At 53.3% G+C, this 19662-nt stretch overlaps 6 protein-coding genes across 6 annotated transcripts; 3 read left to right on the top strand and 3 right to left on the bottom strand.

Moving 5' to 3' along the window:
• Nucleotides 1-2062: 2062 nt before the first annotated feature.
• Nucleotides 2063-3722, top strand: H6S33_000705 (uncharacterized protein; the record flags this gene model as incomplete). Its single annotated transcript, XM_044832112.1, has 2 exons — nt 2063-3301; nt 3360-3722. The coding sequence occupies 2 exons, from the start codon at nt 2063-2065 to the stop codon at nt 3720-3722; spliced, it is 1602 nt and encodes a 533-aa protein (XP_044700264.1).
• Nucleotides 3723-5147: 1425 nt separating this feature from the next.
• Nucleotides 5148-6728, bottom strand: H6S33_000704 (uncharacterized protein; the record flags this gene model as incomplete). The annotated part of the gene is made up of 3 exons (XM_044832111.1): nt 5148-5243; nt 5309-6269; nt 6376-6728. 3 exons carry the CDS (start codon nt 6726-6728, stop codon nt 5148-5150), a joined length of 1410 nt encoding a protein of 469 aa, XP_044700263.1.
• Nucleotides 6729-8050: 1322 nt separating this feature from the next.
• H6S33_000703 (uncharacterized protein) lies at nt 8051-9539 on the top strand (the record flags this gene model as incomplete). Its single annotated transcript, XM_044832110.1, has 4 exons — nt 8051-8104; nt 8160-8223; nt 8284-8653; nt 9029-9539. 4 exons carry the CDS (start codon nt 8051-8053, stop codon nt 9537-9539), a joined length of 999 nt encoding a protein of 332 aa, XP_044700262.1.
• A 942-nt stretch (nt 9540-10481) lies between these two features.
• On the bottom strand, nt 10482-11600 carry H6S33_000702 (uncharacterized protein; the record flags this gene model as incomplete). Its single annotated transcript, XM_044832109.1, has 1 exon — nt 10482-11600. The coding sequence occupies one exon, from the start codon at nt 11598-11600 to the stop codon at nt 10482-10484; it is 1119 nt and encodes a 372-aa protein (XP_044700261.1).
• A 206-nt stretch (nt 11601-11806) lies between these two features.
• On the top strand, nt 11807-13661 carry H6S33_000701 (uncharacterized protein; the record flags this gene model as incomplete). The annotated part of the gene is made up of 2 exons (XM_044832108.1): nt 11807-12478; nt 12540-13661. The coding sequence occupies 2 exons, from the start codon at nt 11807-11809 to the stop codon at nt 13659-13661; spliced, it is 1794 nt and encodes a 597-aa protein (XP_044700260.1).
• Nucleotides 13662-16816: 3155 nt separating this feature from the next.
• Nucleotides 16817-17836, bottom strand: H6S33_000700 (uncharacterized protein; the record flags this gene model as incomplete). Its single annotated transcript, XM_044832107.1, has 1 exon — nt 16817-17836. One exon carries the CDS (start codon nt 17834-17836, stop codon nt 16817-16819), a length of 1020 nt encoding a protein of 339 aa, XP_044700259.1.
• Nucleotides 17837-19662: the final 1826 nt, after the last annotated feature.

Below are 19662 nucleotides of genomic sequence, written 5' to 3'. Positions count from 1 at the left end.
GTGCTGTGTATGAAATGCAGCGGGAAGCACCATTTTTTTTTTTTTTTTTTATATCAAGTGCTATTGTTTCTAGGTACAAGCTCCGCATAAAGTATAAACTATGGCGTAAAGACCTATCCCCAATGCCGATTCCCCCAGATATAGTAACTATGGTATGCTACCAACCGCACTCCTCTTACAAGGTTGATGACTAAGGAAACCCCCGCCTAAGAAAAAATGAAAAAAAATTCCAAATAACACAAATGAAAAAAGCAAAACAAAAGTCTGACAGTGGCATCATGCCGAGGTGCCCTCAGTGGGACTTTGGTTGTGCTGGTGAGGGCGTGTTGCCTCGAAGTGAGAGTAGTGTTTGCGACCGAAAGGGACCTGTATGAAAGGTCCCCAGAGTGGTGGGGTTCTTGTCAATGAAGACAAGAACTAGGATGAGGTTGACGAAGGCTCTCCAGGCGATCGTGCGAAATGTCACTCCTTTTTATGTGACCCGAGTCATGGGAGGAAAAGGATCGGTGCGACTAATCTTTGGTGGTGAAGCCAAAGAAAAGTCTTTATTAGAGAGGATACCCCGCTCTCGTCAAGTCTTGGCGGTGTTGACGAGGCGTTGTCAGAGGATGAGAGGGATGGCAGCGGGAAGCACCAATCTGGATGCTTGCTATATATAAATTATGCACCATCAACCCGCCGCGGACACCTGACTAACTAATCCATTCCGCACGAGGTCTCCGAATACTATATAACTATTCTCTATTCTTTCCGTTCTTATTAGTAATTTTAGTACTAGGAATGGCGCGGCTATCTTGTTCAAAATTCCTGCTGGTTCCTACTGATTCGACCAGATTCAGAAAGCTCGAGCCAGGCAGCGCCGGGCCCACTGAACGATACCACAGTCGACCTGAGATAGCATACTTGCTAACGGTAAACAATGGCTCATGATCACATGCGATATATGTATCTATATTGTGAGCTTCTCTTGGTCAAAATGGAGCGAAATTTGGGGGTTTGTGTCTTACCTTCGATACCATCAATTACCGCTCGACAAAGCTTCCTACACTATAGTGCCAAAAGGGGATGTAGCAGATATTATACCATTACGAGATTTGTCGATTATAAAGTGCCGAATTACAAATCCGAACCCTAGAATACCGCGGCGGTACTGAAGTCTAGTTCGTGGCATCCGATAAGATGAAGTATGTGCTGATTTAACCTATCTACACTCAAGGCCCCCCAATCACTCCTTCCCCCTCCAAGCGGCTCATACAAAACCCTAGACACGGATGCCCAGTTTGAACTCCATTAGATACTTCAACTACCAACTATCTGCAGTTAAACGGCTCAGTAGTTGACATGCATGTATATCGCCTTATGCCAAGAAAGGATTTCCTCTTAGTTGAATATGACTGACAGTGGCGCAGCTACTCTACTACACTAAAACCAGGATTGACTTGGAATCCTTTAATTTCCTGCACAGTCATTCTACTTTTGTGGAACATCTTGAAGCTTACCCTCTGTTGGAAATTGTTAAACGTTCCACTCCACATATTATTACCGATCCGGCCTGAGGAATGTGAGTGCCAACCTCTCTGCTACCCCAGTAACCAGATCTAACCTCTTATAATTTCTGCTGTCACACCGGGCATGATGCTAATAAGTCTTGGTACTTTCAATAGCCCTAGGGGGTTCTAGGACCCGGACTCACCGGAGCCTCCGCAGAAAAATGAGGGATCACCCAGGTTCTTTGATATTGCTTTCTTCTACTATTGGTAGACGTACTGCAAGGCCAACTAACTCCTTGTAGAATGCGCGCTACAAAACAGACCATTCGTCCGTGTTTTTGGAATGTTTGATGTGCATGTGTAGCACAGCCTACTAGTAACAACCATGTAGTCCCTAGCTACCAATGTGTTAATACATGCGGTAATATATTTCTACTATTTGGTTCCGGATATATCATGATCCACGGCGTTTAAATACGCCCTGATCCCCCCCCCCCCGGATTAAAGGGCTTCACAGCTACCACAATTAGCTCTATTGATCATTAACCTCATTGATCAATCCCACCAGCACAATGGGTTGCCCCGTTCCCAGCGTCGCCCCGATAGCGGGCAGTATCGCAGCCTACACTTTCCCCTCCATCTACAACAGCTCAACCTTGTTCAACCTCAATGTAGGGTCTACCGATATCCCCGTGATGCAATTTTATGAATACGACTATGCCCACTTCTCCATGGACAGCAAGCCCACCTGGATCGCAATCACCATCCCCGACGACACCGACCTCACCAACGTCCGCATCTCGCCTAAGAAGCTCGGCATCACGCCCACAAAATCGACCGGCTGCGTCTCCTTCACCATCCCCAGCGACGAATACCTCATTGTCCAGATCGGAAACCTCAAAGAACTGGTCATTGCCGCCGACAAGCTCGAGACCAACAAGCCCGTGAAGTCCGCCTCGTACGTCTACAACATCCTCTCGAAACCCTTCAATGCAGACCCAACAGGATCAGAGCTCTCGACAACTGCTCTACAAAGTGCAATTGACACAGCGGCGGCAGATTGGGCGGCGGCCAAAAGTAATGGCGTCAGCGGCTTGCCGGCCAGAGTAACCGTATACGTCCCCAAAGGTCTCTATCTCATCGGTAACATTGTCCTCAAGTCCAACACGGAGCTGTACCTCGAAGCCGGGTCGTTTCTACGCTTCACGGGTGTGAAGTCGGACTACACCCTGCACTGGTACAAGAGCTCCCAGGGCCGCGACGTAACATGGTGGATCCGCACCGACTTTAACAGCACCAACATCAAGGTCTATGGTCGTGGAACTCTCGACGGAAACGGCAAATACGGCACCAACGTTGGAAAGATCAACAACAACATCCTCGTCCCCATCGCCACAAGCCACTTCATGGTCGACGGAATCGTCATCAAGGAATCCTCATCCTGGTCGACCATTCCCATGAGGTCGCAGAACCTCTTGTTCCAGAACATCAAGTGGTTCAACTCCCTGTGGATGAGTGAGAACGACGGAATTGATGTTCTTGAGAGCGTGGACGTTGTTGTGAGGCACACGATCGCAATCTCGCTCGACGACCCGTACTCGACCAAGGCGTACACCAAGATCTTCCCGAAATACAACGACGTCCTTCCTGCAGCGAGGGCGGTGCAGAACGTGCTTTTCGACGACAATCTTTCGTGGACGAGATGCTTCGCGTTCAAGATTGGCCAGGGAGTGCAGATGCCCCACTTGAACATAACCTTCCAGAACGGCGTTGTCTATGATGCCGCCGTCGGACTTGGAATCCATCACGCTGTAAGCACCTCCCCTTCATTTAGCATCCCGGATATAGAGTAGTACTAATGAAAAACAGTGGGGAACATCCTACATCAAAGACGTGACATTCAAGCTCATGCAAGTCGAGCGCATCACCATGGAGCTCGAGGGCCGCAGCACTTGGCTCGGATTCATCATCACCGACAAGCCCGACGGCACACCGGCCGCGTCGGACGGTGCCGGGCCCGTGTCGAAGATTCGGGTCAGAGATACCACCGTCTGGAGCAAGGGCAAGACCGGAATTTCGCTAGAGGGTCTCAGCCCGACGGCGAACATCTCCAGCATCTTCTGGAGCCACACCAAGATGCCGGGAGTGGACGGATATGCGCAGAGCTTGGAGGCGCTGAACAGTAAAACAGAGCCGACGTATGTGTACGATATCAAGTGGGATACCGATTGATTCATGGGCGAACGGGAATGAAGGGCGGGTGCATATGGGTAGATAACTTGACACATTTCCTTTCTTAGAATGTATTTTAAAGTTTAGAATAGCTAAATTTGGTAATTAAATAATTGTCAAGATTTAATGTTGCGAGCGAGTGATTTGCTGTGACCAGCCGCGCGCGCCAACCACTTCTTCGGCTGTCGTGTCCACTAGCACATACCGAGCAAGAGCCAGCTAGTCGAGTAGGCTTACCTCCACGCTTACAATTACAGTTTTTCCAGCTGTGGGCCAACCTTTAATCCCTAAGCTATCAACCTCGGTACTACTCAACGGGCACTAACAAAACCCCAACTCCGGAACCCTCCGCAGAACCAAAAAAATTGTTTCTACTGCCGTTCCAAACCCTAGTTTTACCACCGGACTACACACTACATCACCGAGTGATAATCCATGATCACCACATCAAGCTCATACCAGACGAATCACCATCCTCCCGTCAAGAAAACGACAAACCATGACGGCAGTCCTCGGCGCATATTGACCCTCTCTCCGACTTCCGCGCACTCACTCAACCATCACAATGACCACAACACCAAAAGCCCATAAATTTTTCTCTTCTTTATTTTTTCCGCAGACTAACCTACCCCCCCCCCCCCAACCCGACTATCGTACAACTTGCCCATTCCCCCTCCTTCATTCCCTCTCTAGCTAGCTAGCCATCTAATCGTGACCGCACCGCACCAAAACCACGCAGTACCGCACCGGGCACCCCCTCGTCCCCCCGCGCGCCACCTAACCCCTCGCCCGTACAGAAGGAGAAGAGGACCCAGAACGGCAGGAACGGGAAGAAAAAGACAACGAGAACGAAGAGCGTAATTTCGCGCAGAAGATGTAAAAGCCTCTTTAGAAGGTAATAACGAAGAACCAGACGCACACACACACACACACAGACACATCCTGAACCGGCCCCCGTGTAGGGTGGAAGAAGAAGAGAAAAAGTAGAGAAAAGAAAAGATGGAAATGAAAATCGAGACCCCCAGATAAAGCAGAAGAGAGAAGAAAGTGGCCAAAAGTGTTTCAAACATCAGGACAGAACAGAAGAGAATATCGTAAGCCAAGTCTCCAATACAACAGAAGGAAGACCCAAGAAGAATCAGAAGAAGTAGAAGAAGAAAGAAGAAGAAGAAGTGGTAAAAGGGGGAGGGGTGGAAGAGAGGATAGATAGCCAACGATAAGTTAATTAAGTAGTACTTTTTTAGTAAAGATATGTCTACCAGTCGCACTGAAGAAGCAAGGGAAGAAAGAGAAAAAAGGGAAAAAGGAAGAAAAAAAAGAATAACACCATTCCCCACCCGTCCTACCATGCCCCTTCCTCCCGGTTGTAAGTTTTTCCGTGACATTTTGGTTTTTTCCCCCCCCTGTAGTTAGTTAATGATAGCCCTATTGCCGCTGCTGCGCGTAAGCGTGTAGTCCTTTTGACCATTCAGGTAGTTGTGCAGTTTCGGCGTATGCTGTTCCACAATTAAAACATAATGTCTATTAAAGTTATTAGTTTATGTATCCTTATCAAGAGCATATTAAGATATTAAGGATGTGCGTACCTTCTGTCCTTCTGGACCTTCGCGGACGCCCCATGTACCAGTGCCAGATACGCCACACCAAGCACATCTCCAATTTTGTTTTTCCCATTCGTTCAGCCCGCCATTAGAAACCCCATTACTCTGTGGCGCAGCGCTCCTACTCGGCGTCCCCCTTCCAGTCGGCCCAGGCGACAAACTCCTCTGCCGTTTCCTCTTGACCCTGCTACCACGGCCCATCTGCTCCTCAACATCGCCCTGCACAGTCGCGCCCCACACCAACGGCATTAACGACCCGCCCCCGCCCAGACGCGCAGTGTCTCGCCTAAGCCTCCGGATCTCCCTCTCGCGGTCGCCTTCCCGCTTCTCAATCTCCTCACGGGTCAGAGTCTCCACCCGACTCTCCCAGTCCGCGCCGAGCGACTCCAGATCGAGGCGCCACCCCGCCTCCACATCCGTGCGATGAGCATCGTTCTCCAGATCCGGCGTCACCCCAGTCTCGCAGAGGTCCTTCTTCTTCTGCAGGCAGAACTCGTGGATCGCGTGCGCGATCGCCGGGATGAACTCGCCCGAGAGGCCCAAGTCGCGCGCAACGCCGCGCGCAAAGTACTCGGGTGTCAGCGAGCCGGCGAGGTCCCATTCGAACTTGTCCGCGTAGACGCGCTCGCCGAGGTTGACGTTCAGGTTGCAGACGACGCGCATCTCGCCCGAGCCCTCGGGAAGGGAGATTGTGGCGACAGGGGCATACTCGGAGATTTGGTCCCGGATCGAGGTGGAGATGATGCTAGCGTAGGGCTGTATTGGGAGATCGAGGTCGAGGCAGGTGGTGAGTGCGAAAGTGTCGGGGGTGATCAGGACCTCGTGCAAGTTCCACAGAAAGCTGTCGTGGAGGCGGCCTCGCGATGGAGGTTCGAGGTCGATGTCAAGTCGTATAGGAATCAGCACCGTAGGTAATGCCGATGCAGAGAGCAACTGATGCTCCGTTCTGGGTGTTTGTTTGTGTGGTTAGGACTCGTTTTCTGGGAGGGGAGCAGAGGGGGAGAGGGGGGGGGGGGGGGAGGAGAGAAGGGCAGTTGTAGTGGTAGTAGTACCTGTGTACATCAGATATATATCTTTGCTGTACTAGCTTTGGATGCAGTTGTACCGGTCTCTTGATTGTTTCCACTCCAGGAAAACTCCCAATTGCCCCTGGGGGACCTCCGGCGGCTTGACCGGCCATTATCGCAGCCCGTGATTCCGCATCGTTTTCAAAGTCATCGTCACCGTCCACCTCGGCATAACTGACCACCTGGTTCCCGCGCTTCGTTCTGCCAGACGACCGCTCTGCTGCCGAGGGGGTTCCAGCGGGGCCTGTGGGCGTGGGACCAGCGGGCGTTATGAGCGCGGTTGAAAATGTCTGCAAGCGCGCAGGGTATGTGGTCATGCAAGCTTGTGGAGGCTTCATGTTGACCGTACAGGAGGATTATGGGATGGTGAGAGAGGGGGTGGGGGGGTGGGAAAAAGGTTGTTTATTATTGATTGTTGAGGTGGGGGTGGTGGATGTGAGAGAGAGTGAGTGAATGGGTGGTAGAGTTTGGATGGAATGAAAGGATGGAAGCGGGTGGCTGAGGTTAGGGTTGGAGAGGAGTGCAGGGGGGGGACCAGAATATTCAATGAGCGCGCGTTACTTGGGGACGCGGGCTAGGGAAGGAAGGAAGGGGTATTCCTCTGTCTGCCAGTGGATCGGTTGTGGCAGAGGAGAATTGTTGCGCAGAGAGGAAGGATGGGGGGGGGGCGGAGATGGGGGGGGGGCGGGAGTGGAGGAGTCGAGGGGGGGTATCGATATGGAAAATGAAAAGGTCGTGGAGGGAGCCGCGACGGGACCTGAGAACAAGGGCAGTCGGGGCAGATACAACGAGGTTGCTGTGGCTGTCGCTCTTCACGGATCGCGTGTGGGCATGTGACCTGGCGTTTGCCCTTCTCCGTGCCTGCTCTTCTTTTTTGCCCTCGTCGCGCGTGGGTGTGGGATTAGGGATGGGAGAGAGAGAGATTTAATATTTGGGCTTGCGACGATTAATATTCGGGTCTGTACCTCACTCAAGCCGTAGCCCTACAGTGCTGTACCCAGGGGAACGTTCGTCTGTCTGTAAGGAACACACCCACCACACACGCACAGAGCACGGAAAAGCACAAGAGGATCTTTTGTGACTGGTGGATACATGGTTGGTCAATCTATATATATCCAGCAGTGTGCACCGCTGCCTCCCTACGATACCTTACCTGCTCTAGCTCTTGGGTCGTGCGTGTATCCATGGGAATGCGTCTGTCGCTCTTACCAAAGCTTTTTATACTCAGTAACTAGTGCCAAGCTGTCATAGTGAGCGTTGAGGGCAGCTAGATCTTGTGGATCCGTCAAGGCCAAATCTGCGATACGTCTGATACATACCCGTCCAGGCCATCACACTCACGACATGACCTTCTGTAGTGCGTGGATGCTGAGATAGGATACATGTACCTATTTCCTTAGGTGCAATCTAGCTCAATATTACATACACCTCTAGCATTGGATCGTTGAGCGATAAGATCAATCTACCCTTGATCTGGCCGGATCTTGATTCTTGATTTCCTCATACGTGACGCTATCCGTGGCCTTACATCTAATCTCTTGGCGCGGGGAGGGTAACGAACACCCAAACCAGAGCTCTACTTTACTGTATGCTTCCCCCCCCCCCCCCCCAAACCTCATCTTCATCTCCATCAACTACAACCCCACCATACACAACCATCATGTCTGCAGTAAGGCCTCTCATTTCGATCAAAGCCGGAAAATGTTCCCAAGTTGTGAGTTGCCACTTTTATCTACCCGTAGCTCTCTCTCGATGCTGACAATTCCTAGGGTACCCGGATCATTCCCTCACCAGAGCCTGGTCTTCTTTACATCTACAACAGCGTTGAGGATGGTATTATCATCATATTTCTCCTGCTTAAGCTTCTGGGGTTATTGCTGACATCTCTGCTAGATCTTCTCCACTTCTGCTGGAGACGTCGTTCTGCCACCCAGCCCCAAGCTGAGGACGACCTGATCATCTTCCCACAAGACGTCACCTTCACCCCGTACACCGCCTGCACCACTGGCCGTGTCTTTGTCCTCAAGTTCACATCCTCATCTCAGCGTCACTTCTTCTGGCTCCAGTCAAAGTCTGAATCCGACGGCAACCCTGGCCATTGGTCCAACCGTGACCGCCGATGGGGTGAAACAATCAACAACATCCTCCAGGGTGTCGAGGACGAGGATGACGAGATGGGTGACCCAGACGCCGAGCTAGGAAGTGACGATATTGAGGAGGAGGGAAACGCTAGCAGAAGGGGCGGTGCTGATGGTGGCAGGGCGTAGGTCTCCCCTCCCTGAGTGCTGCCCCATGAATCTGCATTTCTTCGATTTTTGCCCCGCAAGCTGTTTCTGTTTCTTGTTTTTTTACATTTCATTTTTTTTATGGGAATTGGTGCACTGTATCATCTTTTCTCCTTTCCACTGTTTTCTTCCTTTCCCACGCGGGGCTGGCCCGACAAAAATTGGTTGTTCAGAATTCTCGAGATCAAAAAGGACATCAGTTTCCTGTGGGTTACGGACGTGTGATTTAATGGCGAATATACGGCCGCTATAGCGCCTCAACTGTACATCTGAGGAGCCTTATGTCTCCCCACCTCTCCATCCACCCGTGTGCCCTGTAACGTGAAAACCCCCACTGACCGGCCCACCACCAGAGACTCCCCCAACCCCTTCAGCACAACCTCACCATCCTCCAACCCCAACGACTTCCTCAAATCCCTCATCTCCTCCATCAACGTCGGCAACGCGCCCCCCAACTCCAGCGGCGCCGGCCCCTCCCGCTACGGCCAACAAACCCCCACCCTCAGCCTGCACGACCTCCTCAGCACCACCACCACCGTCTCCCTCCTCTCCACCCTCCCCGCCGCCTCCCTCGACCAACTCTGCGCCAACCTTCCCCCAGCCCTCATCCCGCGCAACGCCACCGACTCCCAAAAACGCGACATCATCCGGCGCGTCCTGCAGAGCCCGCAGTTCGCGCAGAGCTGCGTGAGCCTGACAGTGGCGCTACGAGACGGCGCACTGCGCGGCGTCGCCGACAGTCTGCAGGTGCCGCTGGGGCCCGGCGAGGAAGCGTCGGGCACGGACCAGGTGGAGCTGTTTGTGGGCGGTGTGAGGAGGGGTGTGGAGCAGGAGGGGGAGGGGGATGATGAGATGGAGGATTAGGGTCAATGATTGTGGGGTAGGATTCGGTAGGGTTAGGGGTGGGGTGGAAAAGTTAATGTGATCTACTACTGTTTCCTCGTTCCGTATCGCTGATTCTATACAGTCATTTCTGTGGTCATTTCTGTAGTGAGGATTCGTGGTATGGAAAAAAAAAGAATTAGAATACCCATGATTGTGCTTTGATAGTAGCTGTGAATGTGATGGTCTTGGTCTGGTAGAAGTGATTAGTAGTGGTCTTGTGGGCGGTCTATAGTTACGTAGATTGTAGGGCCGGGGATCAGCTCCATTCATTGTCTACTAGCAAATTACTGATAGAGCGCATTCAAGAATTAGTAAATAGTATTATGATGAGTGACATATACATATATCGTAGATATGTCCGCAGCCCACCCATTAGACAAGAAAACAGGCCAGAACCACCCATCAGGAACACCACCTAAGAGGCTATTGTTCAGTAGCATCCACCAAAGCTGGCCGAGTATACGTTTCTAGCTTATGTATTCTTCTAGGCCATTCAACCACACGCTTCAATTGCCTTAGTGCTCTTGCATGGCCTGGCTGAGAAGTATTTGGATTCCGCGCTAGCTTGGCGAGTCCGGACAGTGGTTTATTGGTGTAAACTACATGTACGCATTCAATTACAGCTCAATAGACATCAGTGTCTAGATCGATCATTGACATACCTTGGAAGCTTTGCTCAGAGGCAACTCGGTGAAATGATCACGAAGCCCGAATCTCTGTGATTATAAACAGGCTCTCAATCCCCTTCTCAGCTAGCTATGAATTATTACTGAAGCTCACCAGATACTACGAATCACCACTACAGCTCACCGGCAGATACTACTGAAGCTCAAACAAAACACAAAAGACTTTTTCCAGACCGGCTTTATCTATCAATCTACCTACCTAGGAGTCTACCGGTCTATCTACCAACCCATTACTCTACTCCACCAGCTCCCAGACATTCACCGCCCCATCGTCCCCACAGCTCACGATGATCTCCTCATCGTCGCTCCTCCGGTCCTTATCCCAGCGCTTACTCCACGCCACGCAATTGACCTCATACACGCCATGCGCGCCCTCAAACTCGGCCACGACCTTCCACTCCGTCTTTGATTCCTCCCCCTCAGCCTTCTGCTCCTCCCCCTCCTTCTCCGTCCGCGGCACCTCCTCATACACCACGATCCTCCCATCCCCACCACAGCTCACAATGCGCCCACTGATGCCACTCCACGAGACAGAATACACAGCCCTCGTGTGGACCTTGGGCAATATCGACTCGAGCACCCACGTCTCCTCGATCTGCCTCCCCCTCAAAATACTCGGAATAGCCCTGGCCTGCTCCCCCGTCCTCCCCGTCCTCCTCCACACCCTGACACTGCCGTCGTCCGAGCAGCTCACCAACCTGGCGCCGCCCCCCTCCTTCTGCGTCTTCTCGAACTGCACGCACCAGACAGTGCTCTCGTGCCCCTCGAGCACGCAGCAGCACACCCAGTCGTCCACGTCCTCGCGCCACAGCCTGATGGTGTCGTCGTAGCTGCCACTCGCCAGTAACAGCTCGCTGGGATGCCATGCGACGCACTTGACATCCTGCGTGTGCTCCTGCAGCACCGCGACGGTCTCGAAGTTGTCGTCGCCGAGCTCCTCCCACACCCACACCGTCTTATCGCGGCTACACGTCGCCAGGTAGTTCCCGCCGGCGCTCCAGGCGACGCTCTTGATCTCGTTCTCGTGGCCGTCGAGGACAACGGCAAAGTCCCAGTCCGCGGACTCGGAGGTTGAGGAGGCGCGGTGCCAGATGCCCGCGGTGGCATCGAAGGAGCCCGTGGCGAGGGTGGAGGACTGTGCGGAGGGGGAGGCGTTGGGCTGCCAGGCGAGGGCGCGGATGGAGCGCTTGTGGCCGCCGTCGAGCGTGGAGAGCGGCGTGTATGTGAGCAGGGACGAGACGCGGGAGGTGCGGTCGGAGGAGGCGCTGGCGAGGAGCGGGAGCGTGGGGTGCACGGCGACGGACCAGGCGCAGTCCGGGTGCGGGGGGAGCGAGGTGTGCAGGTTGAGACGCATGTTGGGGCTGCTGTCTGCTGTCTGCGGGTGCGGGTGCGGGCTTGTTTCTATGCTGTCGGGAGCGGTGTGGCGGGGTGGCGGGGTGTTTGTTATCGCGCTCGCTACGGACGACCTGGGGCCTGCTTATCGCACAATGCCGTTGTTGCCCACCCCAACACTCGGCACCGCACCCCTCTCCCTATATAAACACCGCCTCCACACCCGCAATGTGCGGGATCCTCTTCACCCTTCGACCCTCCCCCTCCCCCTCCTCTTCCTCCCTCTCCCCCTCCCCTTCCTCCCTCTCCCCCTCCCCTTCCTCCCCCTCCCCCTCCCCCTCAGAAACACTCACAACCCGCATCTCCCAGCGCGGGCCCGACCTCACACACACGCACCACACGCACCATGCCACCCACACCCACACGCTCACGTTCACCTCCTCCGTGCTCTCCCTGCGCGGGCCCACCGACACCACAACACCCCAACCCCTCGTCGACCCCAGCACCGGCTCCGTCCTCTGCTGGAACGGCGAAGCCTGGCGCGTCAATGGCTCCCCCCTGGAGCCTGGCGTCAACGACGGCGCTGCCATCTTCCAGCTTCTGCTGGCCGGCGGGGAAGACGTTCCTGCCGTGATGGAGCGCGTTGAGGGCCCCTGGGCGATGGTGTATTGGGATGCTGTTGCGGGGCGCCTCTGGTATGGGCGAGACGCACTCGGGCGGCGGAGTCTGCTGTGGAAGAACGATGGAGAGCGCGGGCTCGTAGTCGCCAGTGTTGGTGACGGGCATGGGTGGAGTGAGGTGGATGCAGATGGGCTTCGGTGGGTTCTCGTCGGCGGTGGAGAGACCGGCGTGGTGCCGTGGGCGTGGGAGGAAGATGTGACGGCGGGGAGCAGGTATATGGTATTCCCCCCTCTCTTTTCCCCCTCACCGCCCCCTATACCAGCCTACTAACACCCACCAGAAAATGCCTTTCGGCAAGCTCGACACCTCCGCCGCCTCCACCTCCGCCGAGGCAGACTCACCCCCAACCTCCTCAGAGATCGAAGAGTTCGGACAAATCTTAAAGGAGAGCGTCAACACCCGTGTCCGGGACATCCCTTTTCGCGGGGAGGGGGGCGTGAGGCTGGCGATCCTGTTCTCGGGAGGGTTGGACTGTACGGTACTGGCCAGGATCGTGCATGAGTGCTTGCCCCCGGGGGAGCCCGTGGATCTGCTGAATGTTGCATTTGAGAATCCGAGGGTTATTGATGCGCGGAAAGTCAGTGCACAGGAGCCTAAGAAGGCAAAGAAGAAGAAGCCCAAGAAAGGGCAGTATAAGGGGCAGCATACGGATGGTCCAGAGCCAGAACCCGAAGCAGAGATAAAAGCAGAGACGGAGGCCCCAGAAGAACCTCTCCCAGAGACAGAGACCCCCGAAGCGCAGCCAGACACCTACGAGCTCTGCCCCGACCGCCTCACCGGCCGCAAATCGCACGCCGAACTACTCTCCGTCTGCCCGCGTCCATGGCGCTTCCACGCCATCAACATCCCGCAGCCCACACTGCACGCCCACCGCGCCACCGTAATCTCCCTCATGCACCCGCACAACACCGAAATGGACCTCTCCATCGCGCTGGCCTTCTATTTCGCCTCCCGCAGCATCTCACACACCCCAGACACCTCCTCTCCCTCTTACACGACACCATCGCGAATCCTCCTCTCCGGGCTCGGCGCCGACGAGCTCCTCGGCGGGTACACGCGGCACCTCACCGCGCACCGCCGGTCCGGGACCGCCGGCCTCATCGCCGAGCTCCAGCTCGACCTGTCGCGGCTGGGCCAGCGCAATCTCGGCCGCGACGACCGCGTGCTCTCGCACTGGGGGCGTGAGGCGCGGTATCCGTTTCTCGACGAGCGCGTGGTGGGGTGGTGTGTTGCCGCCCGGGTGGGGGGCAAGCGGGATAAGGCGCTTTTGCGGGGGTTGGCGGGCAGCATGGGGATGGGCGGGGTGGCGGGGGAGAAGAAGAGGGCGGTGCAGTTTGGGTGTCGGAGTGCGAAGATGGAGAAGGGGCGGGTGAAGGGGACGGGGGTCTTGGGGGATTGTTAGGTTTGTTTTCCCTCTTCTGAACTTGTTTTTTTTTTTTGTTTGTTTTTAGGAAGGGCCCCCGGGGGGGGGGGCAAAACTATATATGATGAGACCAGATACTTTTGAGCTCTGCTTCGGGCCTTGGGTTAAAGGCCCGACCTCCATTTTCTTCTTCTCCGGCTGTCTTTCAGCCTGTCTGTCCGTCTGCTGCTGCGCTGCTACTACGTTCACTATTGCAGCACTAGCTGCGTGGGTATGGTTTCATCCGGTAACCTCTCCAGAACTAGTACTGGCGGCGGCGGCGGCGGGGTGCAAGTAGAGGAGAAAGGAGATGGGGGGAGCGGTGATGGGTTAAAGGCAAGTCTGAGTATATTGTGCGGTGAGGTGGAGTGGTTAATTGGTATTGGTGAATTGGTTCATGAGTGAATGGTTTACTGACTGACTATGAGGACACATCTAGATACCACTATTGGGAACGTTAGAAACGACTGTTTGTTCAGGTCCTTAGTTTCGGGAGTATTCTGCCCCGTCTGGGAAATAGAGGTAGGGACTCACGACTATCATAGAGACATAGATCGGTGTAGATATGGATAGAAGGGGAGGAGGGACTAATGATGATTGCCCTACTCTCCGCGCTCTTAATGTGTCTGTGATATAACGCTCCTCCCACCAGATTTCTGCATCTATAGTGTTCAGAAAAGTAGAGATGTAGAACCAATCGGCTGGCTACATGCATACACAGTTACCCATCTCACAGTCTTTATAAAGTCGTCTTTACTATGATATATATTCGACCATAGGTAGCCTTCCGGTCCAGACGGTGCATTATGCACATAGGACGCTAATACCTAACATCTAGCATCTTTTGTCAGTTTCCTGGGGCATGGTTAGGCTTGTACTGGCTGTCCGCCTGGCATGTAGGACGTATCAACCCTCTAGCCAACACTAGTGACATATATCACTATCGCCTAGCCAGGGGGTATGTATATCTTGTCCATTTTGGAGCGAAACAGGAGTTCAGTATAGGTTTTGGTTCTGCGGGAATGATAGATACAGGTTCAAGCTAGGCTCACAAAGTATAGGAGCTCAACTGAATGCATTATAAGAGAGTAAAGGGAAATGAGAGAAAGACGCACTAGCTACTAAGTGCACAGTAGTCTCTAATGTGAGCTGGCCTTTGACCCACTGGCCATCAGTCCTCGTATCACCAACTCCCGAGTCAATCGACCTGCCTGCGCCACACCGCGTGGCGCATGCAGAATATTCCCAGACGACCTTCTCGACAGAGAGGCCCATAACGAAGAATTAATCAGCTCTGCCATCTGCGATATCATGTAGTGGTTGACGTGATGTTGCCAGCTAAATCACAAGGTATCACTCGGTACTATATATCTCCCAATTAGAGCTCCAACGCTAGGTTTGGCTTCCAGGAGTGATTTTTCTCTTTTTTTCTGATGTTTTGGGCTGTGTCTCTCCTGAATGTATCCTATTATCAATGGTGGTTGTTGGTCGCCGTTGGCGTAGAATCCCGTGGCGGTTGGACGGGTAACGTTGGCAACGATAGGGGTCCAGGCGCCCCGGGCCCGCAGAGTACGTCGATAATATCCTCTTCCCTTCAAAAAAACACTAGAATACAAAACAAAAACGCTCCACCTACAAGAAATGCTACCCCCAGGACTCGAACTTTCCCTAAGACACGAAAGGATGAGCCCAGGACACGTGCAGAGATAGAGTTAGGGTCTGTCAGTTCCATCTCTTGACAAGCACCGTTTCCTTCACCCGCTAGACCAGGAAGAATGATACCAAACACCACCTCATGAGCCAACCACGCAGAGGCCCGGGTGAGTATTCTATATAGCCCGACGGAGATAGCCATCTCTATAGCCACACCTAGTAGTGCAGAGACGATTGGATGGTGGGGTGATCAATTGACTGCGATGCATCCGGGATATACATAAGTACTCGCCGACCGCGGGAAGCCCACTGCGAGTTGCAGCTCTTAGCGCTGTGGTGTTGTTTGACTATTACCAACAGCAGCTGGTCCCGAGAAGCCCAATTTGCCCGGCGATAGCACCGCTTCTCGGCGACTGAAAGTCGGCAGAATAAACAGGGCTTCCCACTGCGATGACGATGGTTTCCATAGTCATGGCTTGCTTAGCTCACCGCAGTACAGCTGGAGATAATACCAGCTTCTGTGATGAGTTGGTGGTCCTGCATCTTGAGTCCACTAGGACAAGATGCGATATCATTGGATCCGGAGTTAGGCAGCTTGTATGCCGATTGTCAACTAAATTATATACAATTTTACTAGACATGGACTTTATCTGTCTGAGCTCCACCCGCAGTCTCTAGCCCTTACGAGACACTGTATATGATGTCTAGGTTTCACTATCGAGATCTCACAAGTGGAAGGATATGGTTCACCAGACATCACTCGGCCGGGATCCCGGTAGCCTGCTGACAAAGACAAAAAAAGATCTGCATTCTGGGAACAATTGTTACATTAGGATGGCACGGACTCGGCGCGGATAGCATTATTTAAAAACGCGCCTCCGAGTTTAATCTCCTTGCTAGTGATCGATGGGTTTGATCAATTGTTCTATTCCACTTGCCACCATCTCCCCAAACTCGAAGTCTAGTAAAAGCACTACTTGTCTCTACAAAAAGCCATAGAGTGGAGTGAAACTACCATACACTAGCCGGCCTACCATTGATAGAGATCACTGCTGCGTTAAACGGCGGTGGGCTAGCTGTGTGTATTACATGGCGAACGACCTTACTGATGGAGAAGAGAAACGAAGTTGGGAAAGACAGAAGCTTCACTACGCAATGAAGCCATTGCGAAATTGGTTTATCTGATAGGCCGAACCCAAGAAACTACAATTTCAATTAACGCTGCAAGCTGCGTACCCTATAATCCCGAAAACACATTTCAGAGGCTGGCTAGCTAGTCGCCATGCATGGATTGACCTCTATGCATATGCCAAGCCTCACTGCTAATCACTCGCACGACTTTCTCACCCCAGAAATTGTGAATTGGTAATATTAGATATATTCTCTGCCGGATTAATAAATAAACACATGAATGCCACAGCACCTGGGCACGCCAGTAACCAACTATGTACCAGAATATACACCACCCCATAAAGAACCCGCCCCCATCCAATCCCTATTAATCAATCATGCGGCACCCGCCCACACACCTCATCCGCCGTCGTCCTCCACTCCACAAACATGCCGCCCAACAGCGGATGCGCCGTCGGCCTCGTCACGCCCACATTCCCGCCCACCACATCCCATGGCTTCCCCATCGCCGTAAAGTGCACCACCTCGGCCATCTCATACAGCCTGTCCAGCTGCTCCCCATTCTGCGCCGGCCTCGTCGCCGTCCCGCCCTCAAACCACCCCGGCAGATCCAGCGACTCCCAATGACTATTCAACGTACAGTACCTCCCGGGGAGCACCATGAGCCGCTTCCCAAACACCCTATTCACCAGATCCATATCATACTCATCCGTCCTAATACCCTTTATCGCCTCATCTACAATGCCCCACAACTGGTCCGACAGCTCCGCAACCATCAGCGTCGTCGTCACACTACTCCCCTCCTGCCAGTACGCCAGCGGCGCCGCAATCTCCGCCTCGGGCAGCGCAAACAGATGGTCCAGATTCTTCAGTATGAGCTGGTCCGCATCCATCACAATAATCCTGCGCAGCTGCGGCTTCACGGCCCTGAGATTGAGCGCGCGCAGCTTCAGCAGGACCTGGGAGTAGTATACGACGCCGCCGGGAGCGAGCGGCGGGGGCTCGTCGCGGATGACCTCCAGTCCCGCCGTGCGGGCGGCGGAGAGGGTGGAGTTTGAGACGCCGGAGGAGGCGAGGAGGATGCCCGGGACGGTTGTGTTGAGGTTGTGCTTGAGGCGGTGGAAGTTGACGATGGCGGAGCAGGCGTAGGCGCTGTTCGTGGCGTAGAAGACGTAGGCGTGCTTGCTGGGGTCGTAGGGGGAGGGTGGGGGGGTCGGTGGCGGGGCGAGGAGGGAGCCGGTGCCGTAGCTGATGGCGACGGGGACGGTGTCGGCGTGGAGGGGGGCGGGGTGGAGGGTGCTCTGTGAGAGGGTTGGCCAGGAGCGGGAGATGAGGTACCAGGTGAGGACCACGAGGGGGAAGATGAGGACTGCTGTGTTTCGGTACAGCATGGTGGGGTCTCTAGGGCTGGGATTAATTCAAACGAGTGGAAGTCTCCGACCCAAAGAAGGAAGGAGGGAAGGGGGAGAAGGAGGGGGAGGGGGACGGGGGGGAGATCGATGAACAAAGGAAAGATCAGAGGGTTAATCCTCTATATATAAATATTCCTATATGAGAGTGTGAGCGCAGGCCAGCTAAGGCCGATCCAGACACACCTCGGCCAAACCCGACTAGCGGCCAATCAGCTACAGCGACGCCACGTTCTTAGCAGCACACCAAGTGTCACAAACAGCCCCTTTTCCGCTGTGCCCTTCAGGGATTAGCTTCCCCGGAACCCTGATCTCCAGGGCCGAGGGTGATCATGGTCAGCTCATTGCGGAAAGCTTGTCAGTAGTGGGTGGGTGGGTGTGCGTGCGTGCGGAAACTTGTCTGGGGAAATACAGCTGCTGACGGGTGGTCAGGTTAGCTATAAGCTTTCAGGCTGGCGGCTATGATGCCTGGTTTCTACAGTATTGCAGGCATTGAGAGTTTCAATAATGAGTGCCTCATTCGATTAGTCTGGCCACATATTTTACGTCTCGAAAGGGCAAAATACTTGTAGGGTTGATAATGCAATATGAGTATTTCACTACTGCATGTAGTACTGCATGCATACCGACTTTTCAAACACGGCTTCATTCCAGTATTCGTAGTTTGCTACCCAGTATCCGATTGCAACTCCACATAGTGCTGAGTACCTATCATATATATATATGCCTGGCCGACATGTCATGTGGTAGTTTACCGTGAGCGCTCTACACAACAGCTGTAGATACCCGCACAGTAGTGACCTGGCTTTGCATTTTGTCCAGAGTCGTCATGCCGGATCCGGAATTGGGAATTGCAATATCGCATTTAGCGGTGCGGCCTTCTTCTGCTAAGTTCTGTTTCTCTTGATATCCAGGTCCGGTTGATGTTCCCTGATTTGATATAATGTGGAGATTATCTCAAATCCCAAAGTGGTTTAAACCAGAACCGCTATCCAGCCTTTCTGGATAGGCCTTGGTTCTGTACTTTTGTACCGGGTTCGTGGATTATGCTTGCAGCTCCGCCGAAAACCACATTTAGTAGATTACTAACCCCCTTGCAGTCTCCAGTTTTGAGAACGTCAACCCTAGATTGGTGGTTTGCGTTCAAATGGGCCGGGACCTAGACATCCATATTATAGCGAGGGGGAAAACGCCAAGGCAAGCGATAAAGCTTCATGAGGACCATAAAAAAGCTCCATTCCCATACCCAAGACCAGCTTGTCCACCCGCGCGCAGCGAAACGTCGGTTCGTTTCCGGGTTCGTTTTCTCAAAACTGTTGTCACTTCCGGATGCGGAAGTCGATAAGGTTCGGGCCATTGTTGTCGTCAAGACAACGTTTTAGTAGCGCCATCTGAGACCTCATTGTTAGTAAGGTAGATGATCATCGTAATATATCGCAGAGATATAGGTATCTCTGCTGGGATTTTCCGGTGTATGTTAGAGACATCCCTGGTTGGGAAGGTTGGGAAGGTTTGAAAGTTGCATGTGTGTTACGGTCGAAACACGGGGTTTTTGTTTACCGGGCAGTCGTATTGCGTTATCTCCCTTAATTATTATCGCTGCTGCTTAACAGTAATAGGTTTCGTGGTAGTAGTGGTGATATTTAAGCCAGGGTTGTCTTGCTTAGAGTTCGCACTTCCGGTGTAAACTACCCCAGCTCCAGTTACCAGACCCGAGCGTTATACTAAGCACTCTAAACCTCAGTTGTTTCATTAGCGAAAGTTTCTTTCCCATTATGATATCCGAATCCATCTTCTCCATTCACAGA

Source organism: Morchella sextelata (assembly GCF_020137385.1).
Source record: "Morchella sextelata strain SCLS chromosome Unknown scls_1, whole genome shotgun sequence".
NCBI classification, from domain to species: Eukaryota; Fungi; Ascomycota; class Pezizomycetes; order Pezizales; family Morchellaceae; genus Morchella; species Morchella sextelata.
The sequence above is the reverse complement of the archived record's forward strand: the minus strand, read 5'-3'. Positions and strand labels throughout refer to the sequence as shown.